This window comes from Scyliorhinus canicula, chromosome 15 (genome assembly GCF_902713615.1).
Source record: "Scyliorhinus canicula chromosome 15, sScyCan1.1, whole genome shotgun sequence".
NCBI classification, from domain to species: domain Eukaryota; kingdom Metazoa; phylum Chordata; class Chondrichthyes; order Carcharhiniformes; family Scyliorhinidae; genus Scyliorhinus; species Scyliorhinus canicula.
The window spans coordinates 144,771,168-144,784,482 of record NC_052160.1 but is presented as its reverse complement, the minus strand read 5'-3'; the positions used below and the strand labels follow the sequence as shown (position 1 = coordinate 144,784,482).

At 54.3% G+C, this 13,315-nt stretch overlaps 1 protein-coding gene across 2 annotated transcripts in view; it reads right to left on the bottom strand.

Moving 5' to 3' along the window:
- LOC119978661 (acidic mammalian chitinase-like) overlaps positions 1-13,315 on the bottom strand; it is a 69,907-nt gene that overhangs the window by 35,328 nt on the left and 21,264 nt on the right. For both annotated transcript variants that reach the window (XM_038820450.1, XM_038820452.1), the window contains exon 5: positions 12,582-12,741. In XM_038820450.1, coding sequence (XP_038676378.1) covers positions 12,582-12,741 — 160 coding nt within the window. The remainder of the gene's footprint in view (positions 1-12,581; positions 12,742-13,315) is intronic.

Genomic DNA, 13,315 nt, shown 5'->3' with positions numbered 1-13,315 from the left:
CTTGTTACTGTGGCTGACAGTTTGTGGTATGGGGAAGCTGCTTAGATGTGTGGAGTGATTTCTTAATGGCAAGAACAATAGACATAAAAGCACAAGCGGTATAAAATACAGACATTTCAAATGTTCTATTTAGTTATCATTCTGACTGGATGTGACACAAGGGGCTAACCCATGGGTAGGAGGTTAGATTTAATTCCAAAAATGATTCCAATCACTGGAGATCTGGCTATTGAGGAAAATCCATGCCACTGAACAACTCTAATGACTCGCTTGACTCTTTAACCCTTTGTGGTGATCCACCACTGTGTAATTGAGTGTGTGCCTGTATTAGGGGATGTACAGCAGTACCTGTATTACAGGTTTGTCGGTAGCCCCTGCTGGCTAGTTCCACCCACAGGGAGCAGTATAAATATGTATGCGTTCTCCTGAGCTGCCATTCTACCAGCTGCAGTCGAAGGATAAACATCTCATGGTAATAAAGCCTCTATTGTACCGATTCGAGTCTTTGTGTGCAATTGTTAGCGCATCAATTTATTACCGTGAGATTTTCCGCATCATGGACATCAGAATAAAACCCGTTCGCTTGCAGCTGGATCCGCAATCGCCAAACGCCAGAACAGACTTTAATCACTGGCTGGCTTGCTTTGAGGCCTACATCACCTCAGCGGACCCTGCACCGTCTGAGGCTCAGAAAATTCAACTCCTCTACTCAAGGTTGAGCTCCAGCGTGTTCCCGCTGATACAGGATGCGCCGAGCTACGCACGCGCCATGGAACTTCTCAAAGAAAATTACGTCCAGTCGACGAACACTCTGCGAGGCATGTACTCGCCACTCGTGTACAGCTACCGGGTGAGTCGATTGAGGACTTCTGGCGGGCCCTTATCCCTCTAGTACGGGACTGCGAGTGCCAGGCCGTCACGGCCACGGAACATTCCAATCTCCTCATGCGGGATGCATTTGTGACGGCGATTGCATCGGACCCCATCCGGCAACGACTGCTGGAAGGGGCCGCGCTCGATCTAGCAGCGACAAAGACTTAGCGCTCTCCATGACGGTCGCGTTGCGTAACGTACAATCCTACACCGCCCGCCGCGCGGCCCACCCATCCTACCCCTCGTGGACCCCGCAACCGACCCCCCCCCCCGACTGGGGCCGCTTCTGCGCAATATGCCTGCGCTCCTCGCTACACCGCGCACCCTGGGGGTCCCCGCTGCTACTTCTGCAGCCAGCAGAAGTACCCCCGTCAGCGCTGCCCGGCCCGCGCAGCGACCTGTAAATCCTGTGGCAAGAAAGGCCACTTTGCAGCGGTGTGTCAGGCCCGCGCAGTTGCCGCTATCATGCCCGACCTCTCCCCCTTTCCTCAGCCGATCGCGCAATGGGCCCCGCCGTTCACTGCTTCCGGGGCCACGTGCGACCAGTGGGCGCCACCATCTTCTCCCCCAGGTCCACGAGCGGCCAGTGGCGCCGCCATCTTGCCCCGCCCCCACAACGTGCGCTGCATGGGTGCCGCCATCTTCTCCCCCGCAGGACGCCGCTATTTTGTCCTCCTGTCGGGACTGGACCACGGGACCCGGGTCGCTGCCGCTACTCGTCGGACTCTTCGGACTCTTCGGACGATCGTCCGCTACTCGCCTCCATGACGCTCGACCAATCCCGTCCTCACAACCTGGCTACCGCTTCAACGACGGTGCTTATCAACGGCCACGCGAATTCAGCGGTTTCCGCCTGTACGTTCTCCCCAACCTCTGTGCGACACTTTTACTGGGCCTGGATTTCCAATGTAACCTCCAGAGCCTCACCCTCAAATTCGGCGGACCCCTACCTCCACTTACCGTTTGCAGCCTCGCGACCCTCAAGGTTGACCCTCCCTCCCTCTTTGCCAATCTGACTGCAGATTGCAAGCCCGTCGCCACCAGGAACAGACGGTACAGCACCCAGGACAAGGCCTTCATCAGGTCCGAAGTCCAGCGGCTGCTTCGGGAGGGTATTATCAAGGCCAGCAATAGCCCCTGGAGAGCCCAAGAGGTGGTACAGCCAGACCATCAATCGATACACGCAGCTCGACGCGTACCCCCTCCCTCGCATATCTGATATGGTCAATCAGATTGCACAGTACCGGGTCTTCTCAACGATTGACCTGAAATCCGCCTACCACCAGCTCCCCATCCATAAATCGGACCGTCCCTACACTGCCTTCGAGGCGGACGGTCGTCTCTATCAATTTTTTAGGGTTCCCTTCGGCGTCACTAACGGGGTCTCGGTATTTCAAATAGAAATGGAGCGAATGGCTGACCGGTACGGACTGCGGGCCACATTTCCGTACATCGACAACGTCACCATCTGCGGCCACGACCAGCAGGACCATGACGCCAACCTCGCCAAATTTCTCCACACCGCATCTCTCCTCAACCTCACTTATAACAAGGAGAAGAGCGTATTCAGCACAGACCACTTAGCCATCCTCGGCTACGTAGTCCAAAACGGACTACTGGGGCCCGATCCCGACCGCATGCGCCCCCTCATGGAACTTCCTCTCCCCCACTACCCCAAGGCTCTCAAACGATGCTTAGGATTCTTTTCTTACTATGCCCAGTGGGTCCCACAATACGCGGACAAGGCCCACCCACTGATCCAGTCCACGCAATTTCCCCTCACGGCCGAGGCACAACAGGCCTTCGCCCATATTCGCTCAGACATAGCCAAGTCCGGGATGCATGCAATAGACGAGACACTGCCCTTCCAAGTAGAGAGCGACGCTTCAGATGTCGCCCTTGCCGCCACGCTGAATCAGGCTGGCAGACCCGTGGCATTCTTTTCCCGCACCCTCCACGCCTCCGAAATTCGGCATTCCTCTGTCGAAAAGGAAGCCCAGGCAATCGTTGAAGCGGTGCGGCACTGGAGGCATTACCTGGCTGGCAGGAGATTCACTCTCCTCACTGACCAACGGTCGGTAGCCTTCATGTTTAACAACACGCAGCGGGGCAAGATCAAAAACGATAAAATCTTGCGGTGGAGAATCGAGCTCTCCACCTTTAACTACGAGATCTTTTATCGCCCCGGCAAGCTCAACGAGCCCCCAGACGCCCTCTCCCGAGGTACATGTGCCAGCGCACAAGTGGACCAGCTCCGTGCCCTGCACGAGAGCCTTTGCCATCCGGGGGTCACTCGGTTGTACCACCTCGTCAAAGCCCACAATCTGCCCTACTCCGTTGAGGAAGTACGGACAGTCACCAGAGACTGCCAGGTCTGTGCCGAGTGCAAACCGCACTTCTACCGGCCAGATCGCGCGCGCCTGGTGAAAGCATCCCGCCCCTTTGAACGCCTCGGCGTGGATTTCAAAGGGCCCCTCCCCTCCACCGACCGCAACACCTATATCCTTAGTGTGGTCGATGAATTCTCCAGGTTCCCCTTCGCCATCCCATGCCCGGATATGACGTCTGCCACCGTCATCAAGGCCCTCGATTCCATTTTACTCTGTTCGGTTTCCCCGACTACATCCACAGTGACAGGGGATCCTCGTTCATGAGTGATGAGCTGCGTCAGTTCCTGCTCAGCAGGGGTATTGCCTCCAGCAGGACGACCAGCTACATCCCCCGGGGAAACGGGCAGGTAGAGAGGGAGAACGGGACGGTATGGAAGGCCGTCCAGCTGGCCCTACGGTCCAGGAACCTCCCAGCCGCTCGCTGGCAGCAGGTCCTCCCGGATTCACTCCACTCCATTCGGTCACAGCTGTGCACCGCTACTAACAACGCACCCCATGAACGTGTTTTTACCTTCCCTAGGAAGTCTACATCCGGGGTGCCACTCTCGACGTGGCTCACAGCTCCAGGGCCGGTCCTACTGCGTAGGCATGTCAGACTCCACAAGGCGGACCCTCTGGTGGACAGGGTACGCCTGCTCCACGCAAACCCCCAGTATGCCTACGTGGAGTTCCCCGACGGCCGCCAAGGTATAGTCTCGCTCAGGGACCTGGCTCCCTCGGGTGCCGATCCCACTCCCACACACTTCCCCTCCCACGCGCCACCCTCCCCTCCCCTGGCGCTCCCAGCATCAGCCCAACAGGTCCATCCCTCATTCCCCTGCCCACACTCGAGGACATGAAAGATTTCGGCACGCTCCCGGAGTCGTCCAGCCACTGGCCAGCACCAATACCGCCACCACCGATGCCGTCGACGCCGACACCGCCTGTACAAACGTCGCCACCGCTGCTGCATCGCTCGCAACGAACCGTCAGACCACCGGTCAAACTCAACCTCTGACGGGGGCCGGGTTGCAAGATGGACACTTAATTTTTTTCCCCTCCTCTTTGTAAATAAATCACGAATTATGTATATAGTTCCACGTCACCCCCGCTGGACTCATTCTTAACAGGGGGTGAATGTGGTGATCCACCACTATGTATATGTGTGTGTGCCTGTATTAGGGGATGTACAGCAGTACCTGTATTACAGGTTTGTCGGTAGCCCATGCCGGCTAGCTCCGCCCACAGGGAGCAGTATAAATATGTATGAGATCTCCGGAGCTGCCATTTTACCAGCTGCAGTTGAAGGATAAACATCTCACGGTAATAAAGCCTCTCTTGTACCGATTCGAGTCTTTGTGTGCAATTGATAGCGCATTACCCTGCCATGAACTGCTTCAAATTATTGTGCTATTTGAACTGAATTGAACCATTATCTGTAATTTTCACGAATGTACAAGACTCTATTGATGGCTAAACCAGATTAGTCATACAAAGAACATTCTAGGAACAAAACATCTGGCGTGACTGACATTAGTTATCCTTTAAGAGTGAAATGGGATTCTTGCACATGAATCTTGAGACAATAGGGATGTTTATTCACTTAGCTCACACTATCCACGCTTAGCACTAGACTCTGTATGCTCACCTGTTGCCTGTGTCTATGTATTTACATTGTGTATTTATTGTATATCCTATGTTTTTGCCATGTATGGAACAATCTGTCTGGACTGTACACAGAACAATAATTTTCACTGTACCTCGGTACACATGACAATAAATCAAATCCAATCCAATCTATATCGCACACCATGCCACATTTTGCCTCACTTTTAGGAGCACATTTGCCAGTAGGTGCTGAACCTTTGGAAGGGGCAGCTGAAGTATCTCGTGAGAGTCTGAGTCACAATAATCATGGCATCACCAATCATGTCTGTGGTCAGCTGCAAAGAGACATAGACAGGATGCAGAGCTGGGCTGAGAAGTGGCAGATGGAGTTTAACCCTGACAAGTGTGAGGTTGTCCATTGTGGAAGGACAAATATGAATGCGGAATACAGGGGACGGAATTCTCCGCAAGGCCCGACGCCGTCGTGAAACCTGGAGAGGTTCACGACGGCGTCGGAAGCCTCTCCCGGCCCCCTATTCTCCCCCCCCGGGGGGATAGACGGGCTGCACCGGGAAACTCGGCGGCCGGGCCATGTCCCTGAATTACACTGCGGCAGCGCCTAATGACGTCAGCCACGCATGCGCGGGTTGGACAGCTCAAATCCGCTCATGCGCGGTTGCCGTCTTTCCCCTCAGCTGCCCCGCAAGACGTGGCGGCTTGATCTTGCGGGGTGGCATAGGGGAAAGAGTGCGCCCCCTTGAGACGCTGGCCCGACGATCGGTGGGCACCGATCGCGGGCCAGTCCCCTCCCGAGCACGGACGTGGTGCTCGATCCCCGATCCGCCCCCCCAGGCTCTACACTTACCTGGCACGCCATGTTCACGACGGCAGCGACCAGGTGTGGTTGCTGCCGTCGTGAACAGGTCGGGAACGGCACGCCGCTCGGCCCATCCGGGTCGGAGAATCGTGGGCCGCCGTGAAAAACGGCAGCCCACGTTTCTCCGAGCGGCGTGTCGGAAAACCGGACACGCCATTTTGGGGGGGTGGGAGAATAGCAGGAGGTGCGGGAGCGGACCTCCCGCTATTCTCCCACCCATTGTGGTTGCAGAGCATCGTGGCCAGGGTTAACGGTAGGGTTCTTGGCAATGTGGAGGAGCAGAGAGATCTTGGGGTCTATGTTCACAGATTGTGAGACCCACTGAGCGTAGTTGCCACTCAAGTGGATAGAGCTGTGAAGAAGGCCTATGGTGTGCTAGCGTTCATTAGCAGAGGGATTGAATTTAAGAGCCGTGAGGTGATGATGCAGCTGTACAAAACCTTGGTCAGGCCACATTTGGAGTACTGTCTACAGTTCTGGTTGCCTCATTTTAGGAAGGATGTGGAAGCTTTGGAAAAGGTGCAAAGGAGATTTACCAGGATGTTGCCTGGAATGGAGAGTAGGTCTTACGAGGAAAGGTTGAGAGTGCTAGGCCTTTTCTCATTAGAATGGAGAAGGATGAGGGGCGACTTGATAGAGGTTTATAAGATGATCAGGGGAATAGATAGACAGTCAGAGACATTTTCCCTGGGTGGAACAAACCATTACAAGGGGACATAAATTTAAGGTGAATGGTGGAAGATATAGGGGGGATATCAGAGGTAGGTTCTTTACCCAGAGAGTAGTGGGGGCATGGAATGCACTCCCTGTGGAAGTAGTTGAGCCGGAAACATTAGGGACCTTCAAGCGGCTATTGGATAGGTGTGGTGAATCACAGTAGCGTAATTCACACTGTATTACACATGTTACTATGTCTCTGTAAGCTCGGCACACGAGCAGTTGCGCTTTTCTGCCACTAGGGGGAGATGCACTGGGAGTGTACGGAAGTTTGTACTGGACTCCACCCTTAGCTCCACCCATGGCTCCTCCCCGTATAAAGGTTGTTGCTGAGAGCCTGCCTGCTAGTTCATCTGGAGTTCATCTCGTCACAGGCAGGCTCTGTTGTAAGACGATTAAAACCACTGTTCACTTCTAACCACCTGTCGCATGAATTGATGGTCTCATCGATTTAATCGTCTTAAGAAACAGTAAGGAATGACCATGGAATCAGCTCTCAAACCTGATTGACTGGAACTCGACCCACAGGATGCAGAGGCAAAATAAATCTTTTCTCATTGGCTCCGATGTTTTAAGGCCTACCTAGCTGACGCAAGCACCCCAGAAACGACGGAGGAGCAGAAACTCAGCCTACTGCACGCGAGGGTGAGCCATCGTATATCTACTCAGCTAAACTGTACCGGCTCATATACAGAGGCCCTGGCCCTACTCGACAAAATGTACGTGAGGCCCGTCAATGAGGTCTACGCACGCCACGTGTTTACTACTCGTCACAGCGCCCCACAGAATCACTAGAAGAATTCCTCAGAGACTTAAAAGCCTTATCCCGGGACTGTAATTATCAGGCTGTAACTGCTGCAGGACATAGAGAACTTGCTGTCCGCGATGTCTTTGTTGCAGGCCTTAGATCGAATTACGTGCGCCAGCGACTGCTGGAGAAGGGGCTCAAAATTTAGAAGATACTGTTGAACTCGCTACAACTATGGAGGTCTCATTTCGTAGCCTCACTTCATTTCCTGCCGACTGCGCGACCCCGTCATGGACCCCTGACCGGCGACTCCCCCAGGCCTGTGCCGCGTGGCCCCCCAGCCACCATGCTGCCCCAGCCTGCCACCTTTGTGGCCAGCCCCAGCACCCACGGCAGCACTGCCCAGCCCGCAACGCGACCTGCAGCAGCTGCGGGCGAAAAGGGCACTACGCCAGAGAGTGCCTGGCAAGGAAGGCCCCAGCCCCTAACCCTCCCGCGGCACAAAGTAATCGCCCTCCGCACTCGCAGGCCCGCAGGCCCCGGAACGCTGCGGCCTATACCCCGACTCCGCCCCCACCCACCACGTGCGATCCATGGGGGCCGCCAGCTTGGCGGACCCCCACCACGTGGTCCACCACGGGCGACTCATGAGGGGCGCGATCCACGGGGACCGCCATCTTGGGCCCCATCCTCTCCACACTCTCGATTGAAGACTGCGACCTCAGTGGGCACTCATCGCGGGGCCATCCCTGCGCAGCTGACCGAGCCGCCGACTACCCGCAACTCAACGCAGTCACACTGGACCAATCGCGCCCAAAGCATCTCCACAACTCTATGACGACGGTCCAAATCAACGGGTACAGTACACTGTGCCTTTTCAACTCCGGGAGCACCGAGAGCTTCGTACACCCAGATCTGGTAAGACGCTGTTCGCTCCCCGTTTTCCCCGCGCGCCAAACTATCTCCCTCGCTTCGGGTTCCCACTCTATCCATATCCAAGGGCGCACCATCGCAACTCTAACGATCCAAGGCGCTAGCTACTCTAATTTCCAACTATACGTCCTGCCCGAACTCTGCGCCCCACTCTTATTGGGACTCGACTTTCAATGCAATCTCAAGAGTCTCACCCTCAGCTTCGGCGGACCCCTACCCCCACTCACTATCTGCAGCCTAGCCACGCTGCGAATCCACCCCCCCCTCCTCTCTTTGCCAACCTCACTCCGGACTGTAAACCCATAGCCACTCGCAGCAGGCGGTACAGCCTACAGGACAGGGTGTTCATTCAATCCGAGGTCCGGAGGCTCTTACGTGAGGGGATCATAGAGGCCAGTAACAGTCCCTGGAGAGCTCAGGTGGTGGTCGTCAAGACCGGGGAAAAATTCTGCATGGTCGTAGACTATAGTCAGACTATTAATAGGTTTACGCTCCTCGATGCGTATCCCCTCCCCAGGATTGCAGACATGGTGAATCAGATCGGCCAGTATCGGATTTTCTCCACGGTGGATCTGAAGTCTGCATACCACCAGCTCCCAATCCGCCCGGAGGACCGCCACTTCACAGCGTTCGAGGCCGATGGCCGCCTCTTCCATTTCCTCCAGGTTCCCTTTGGCGTCACGAACGGGGTCTCGGTGTTCCAACGAGCAATGGACCGAATGATGGACCAGTACGGACTGCGGGCCACGTTTCCGTAATTGGATAACGTCACCATCTGCGGCTATGACCAGCAGGACCACGACGCCAACCTTAACCGATTTCTCCAGACGGCCCAGAAACTGAATCTCACATACAAGGAGAAATGCGTTTTCCGCACAACCAGACTAGCCATCCTCGGCTATGTCATGGAAAACGGAGTCCTGGGCCCAGACCCGGAGCGTATGCGCTCACTCTTAGAACTCCCCCTCCCCCATTGCCCCAAGGCCCTCAAACGGTGCTTGGGATTCTTTTTGTATTATGCACAGTGGGTCCCTCAATATGCGGACAAAGCCCGCCCACTCTTTAGGGCCACACTTTTTCCCCTGTCAGCTGAGGCGCGCCAGGCCTTCACCTGCATCAAGGAGGACATCGCAAAGCGGCCATGCGGGCGGTGGATGAATCCGTCCCTTTCCAGGTTGAGAGCGATGCCTCAGAGGTTGCTCTAGCAGCCACACTAAACCAGGCAGGGAGACCAGTCGCCTTTTTCTCCCGAACCCTCTCCGCTTCGGAACTTCGACACTCCTCAGTCGAAAAGGAAGCACAAGCCATTGTGGAGGCTATCCGTCACTGGAGGCACTACCTCGCAGGTAGGAGATTCACCCTCACCACCGACCAAAGATCGGTTGCCTTTATGTTTGACAACTCACAAAGGGGCAAAATGAAAAACGATAAGATCCTGCGGTGGAGGATCGAACTCTCCACCTACAAGTACGATATCATGTACCGACCGGGGAAGCTCAACGAGCCCCCAGATGCCCTGTCCCTCGGCACGTGCGCCAGCGCGCAAGACGGCCGCCTGAAAGCTATCCACAATGACCTCTGCCACCCGGGGGTCACCCGGCTCGCCCACTACATTAAAGCCCGAAATCTGCCTTTCTCCACCGAGGAGGTAAAAGCCATCATCAGGGACTGCCCGATCTGCACGGAGTGCAAACCGCACTTCTACAGACCAGACAGGGCCCACCTGGTCAAGGCTTCTAGGCCTCACTATCGATTTCAAAGGGCCACTCCCCTCGACTAACAGGAATGTGTACTTCCTGAACGTCTTGGACGAGTTCTCCCATTTTCCCTTTGCTGTCCCATGCCCCGATATGACCTCCCACACAGTCATTAGGGCCCTGCATAGTATCTTCACCCTGTTTGGTTTCCCCAGCTATGTACACAGCGACCGGGGTGCGTCCTTTATGAGCGACGAGCTGCGTCAGTACCTGCTTGACAAGGGCATCGCCTCGAGCAGGGCTACCAGCTACAGCCCCGGGGGAACGGGCAGGTGGAGAGGGAGAACGAGACGGTCTGGAAGACCATCCTACTGACCCTCCGGTCCAGGAATCTCCCGATCTCCCATTGGCAAGAAGTCCTCCCAGACGCGCTCCACGCTATTAGGTCCCTCTTATGTACCGCTACCAACCAGACCCCTCACGAGCGGCTCTTTATTTTTTCCAGGGGCACTATCACGGGGGTTTCGCTCCCGGCTTGGTTGAAGACACCGGGCCCAATACTCCTCCGGAAGCACGTCAGGGCGCACAAAACTGACCCACTCGTAGAGAAAGTGCTCCTACTGTATTCAAACCCCCAGTACGCCTTTGTAGAGTTCCCTGACGGCCGTCAGGACACTGTATCCCTCCGGGACCTAGCACCTGCAGGATCCAACCCCCCCACTACCACCGCCGAGGTACCCCTCACACTACATCCCACCCGACTCGCCCCCCACGCTCCCACACCTACCAGTTCGCTACATTTTTTTCGCGCGCCCGCGCCAGCTGGCTCCCAGCACCCCCAGTCCCCAGTCGAACCAGACAGGTACGAAGCTCGGGCGGAATCGCCCCCAGAGTCCGCCATCGTACACCAACCGACGGTGCTCATCCAGCCACCAGAAGGGGCTCCACCGATCACAGCGGACAACTCGGCCACCGGACAGACTCAATCTGTAAGCCACCACCCCCGCCGGACTTGATTTTTTTACAGGAGGTGAATGTGGTGAATCATAGTAGCGTAATTCACACTGTATTACACATGCTGTACTATGTCTCTGTAAGCTCGGCACACAAGCAGTTGCGCTGCTCTGCCATTAGGGGGAGATGCACTGGGAGTGCACGGGAGTTTGTACTGGGCTCCACCCTTGGCTCCACCCACGGCTCCTCCCCCTAACCGGAAGTATAAAGGTTGATGCTGAGAGCCTGCCTGCCAGTTCATCTGGAGTTCATCTCGTCACAGGCAGGCTCTGTTGTAAGACAATTAAAACCACTGTTCACTTCTAACCACGTGTCGCGTGAATTGATGGTCTCATCAATAGGTACATGGATTACGGTAGAATGATGGGGTGTAGATTAATTTGTTCTTAATCTGGGACAAAAGGTCGGCACAACATTGTGGGCCGAATGGCCTGTTCTGTGCCTTATTTTTCGATGTTCTATGTGATTGAGCAGTTGTATTTTCCAATCTTGCAAAATGACGGGCTGGTAACTTGGATAATGTGATCCCTTTGAATGAAGTTCAGAACGCTTGAGATTAAAAATGAATTTAAATAGTGATGCTTCTCTTCTGTCAATGATGTAGAGTGCAGAATACGTGATCCGCGTTATAAAATAGAAAACTAGAATCCTTGCTTGTTATTATGGATTAAATGACTTGCTGTTTACTGTTCCGAATCCAGGTTTCCGGCTTGATTGGTGACTCATGTTGAGTTAGTTCATCTTAACGTGGAAAGTTAGATTGGGGTTAAAGTTGCTTCTGCGACTCTGGGAATGAGAACTGAAGATAAAACGCAACATAAAATATACATGTATGTATATATATATATGTTTGTGCATGTTATAATATTGGATGAGAATGGAACAGCGCCGTGCTGTGATGGTCTCTGTACTTCTATTACCATCAGTGACAGGATTTCTAAATAAAGCCTGGCCCCCGGAATGTGATGACAGGTGATGAACTCAGCAAATGCTGGTCCCTCAGGACAAGAAAGGGGGAAAAAGAATGAACGGCGCGATTCTCCGCAAATGCGGCCAGTCGTAAAGGCTGCCGTGAAACTGGCCTTGTTTCACAGCAGCCTCCGCGCCCCCTCCTGGTACCCGATTCTCCCCCCGGGCGGGGCTAGCAGCGCGGCCCCGTGAAGCACGGCATCGCGGGCTTAGCGGCTGTCGCTAAGCCCGCGCGCCAAGCGTCACGGTGGCTAACGCGCACGATGACGTCAGCCGCGCATGCGCGGATGACGTCATCATGCATATGCGTCAAACCCGCGCATGCGCGGGCCGTCATGCCCCTCAGCCGCCCCGCAGACTGATCCTGCGGGGCGGCGGAGAAACAAATAGTGCGCGGGTATCGGACCCGCTGCCCGCGATCGGTGCCCACCGATTGCAGGCCCATGCCACCCTTTGCACGGCTGTGGTGCGGCCGTGCCAATCGGTGCCATGGTTGTCCTGGACGGCACTTTGCGGCCGTTTTCACGAATGGTGAGAGCAGGTGTGTTTGCGTTCGTGAAAACGGCCGTAAATGCCTGGGAACCCGGCCCATCGGCCTGGGGAGAATCGCTGTTCGCCGTAAAAAATGGCGAGTAGCGATTCGTGTCGTGGGGCGGCCGTCGGGGGGGGGGGGGGAGAATAGTGGGAGGTCGGGAAAAATGTCGGGAAGGCCCTCCCGCTATTCTCCGACCCGTCGTGGGCAGCGGAGAATCGCGCCCAAAATTTATTTTCCTCACCTTCAGCAAAACTGTGAATTTTTTCTTGTTTCCAGAATGACTTGAATCTGGTTGGTCCCAGATTATGTCTAAACCATCAAAGTTATACTTCCTAACAAACAGAATCGCAGATTTGATGAATGTTGCGCGATTTAACTTCACGGCAATTGTCTTGTTGAACCTGAAAGGGTGGAAAGAATGAGTGAAATACCTTCATATCGTTTTGTCAGTTTCAGATTTCTAAAATTATTTTTGTTAATATTTATTATAACATGAATCTTAAATCAAAACTGCATGTGGAAAATATTTTTGAAAATTCTCTCAAAGTCCATTTTACTGGATACCATCTAGTCACAGACAGCTAACATGGTTTTATCTGATAATGTACCTATGCACAATGCATAGTTGAAACAAAACATAGGCGTGATAGAAACTGCACCTAATAGCATCCAATTTACAGGTGGAGGGAGAACAAATGCACTGAGAGCCAATTATGTGGGTAATATCCTGCATCCTAAGGATATCTCAACAGTCTCTGACCCGATATTGGGTTTGGTAATTTTTCAGGCATCTGTTATGGCCGCCTAAAACAGCCACCAATCTCCTCGCGAGGCGGTAATGACTGATCAAAAGCCTGCTTTAGGATCCCACGGCAAGTCACGTTACCAGTTATTAGGCATATTCGGCTCATGACTTCTGAACATAGAGGGCCAGTAAATAAGTTCCCAAAAAGATGTTACTTTTAATTTCAAGAA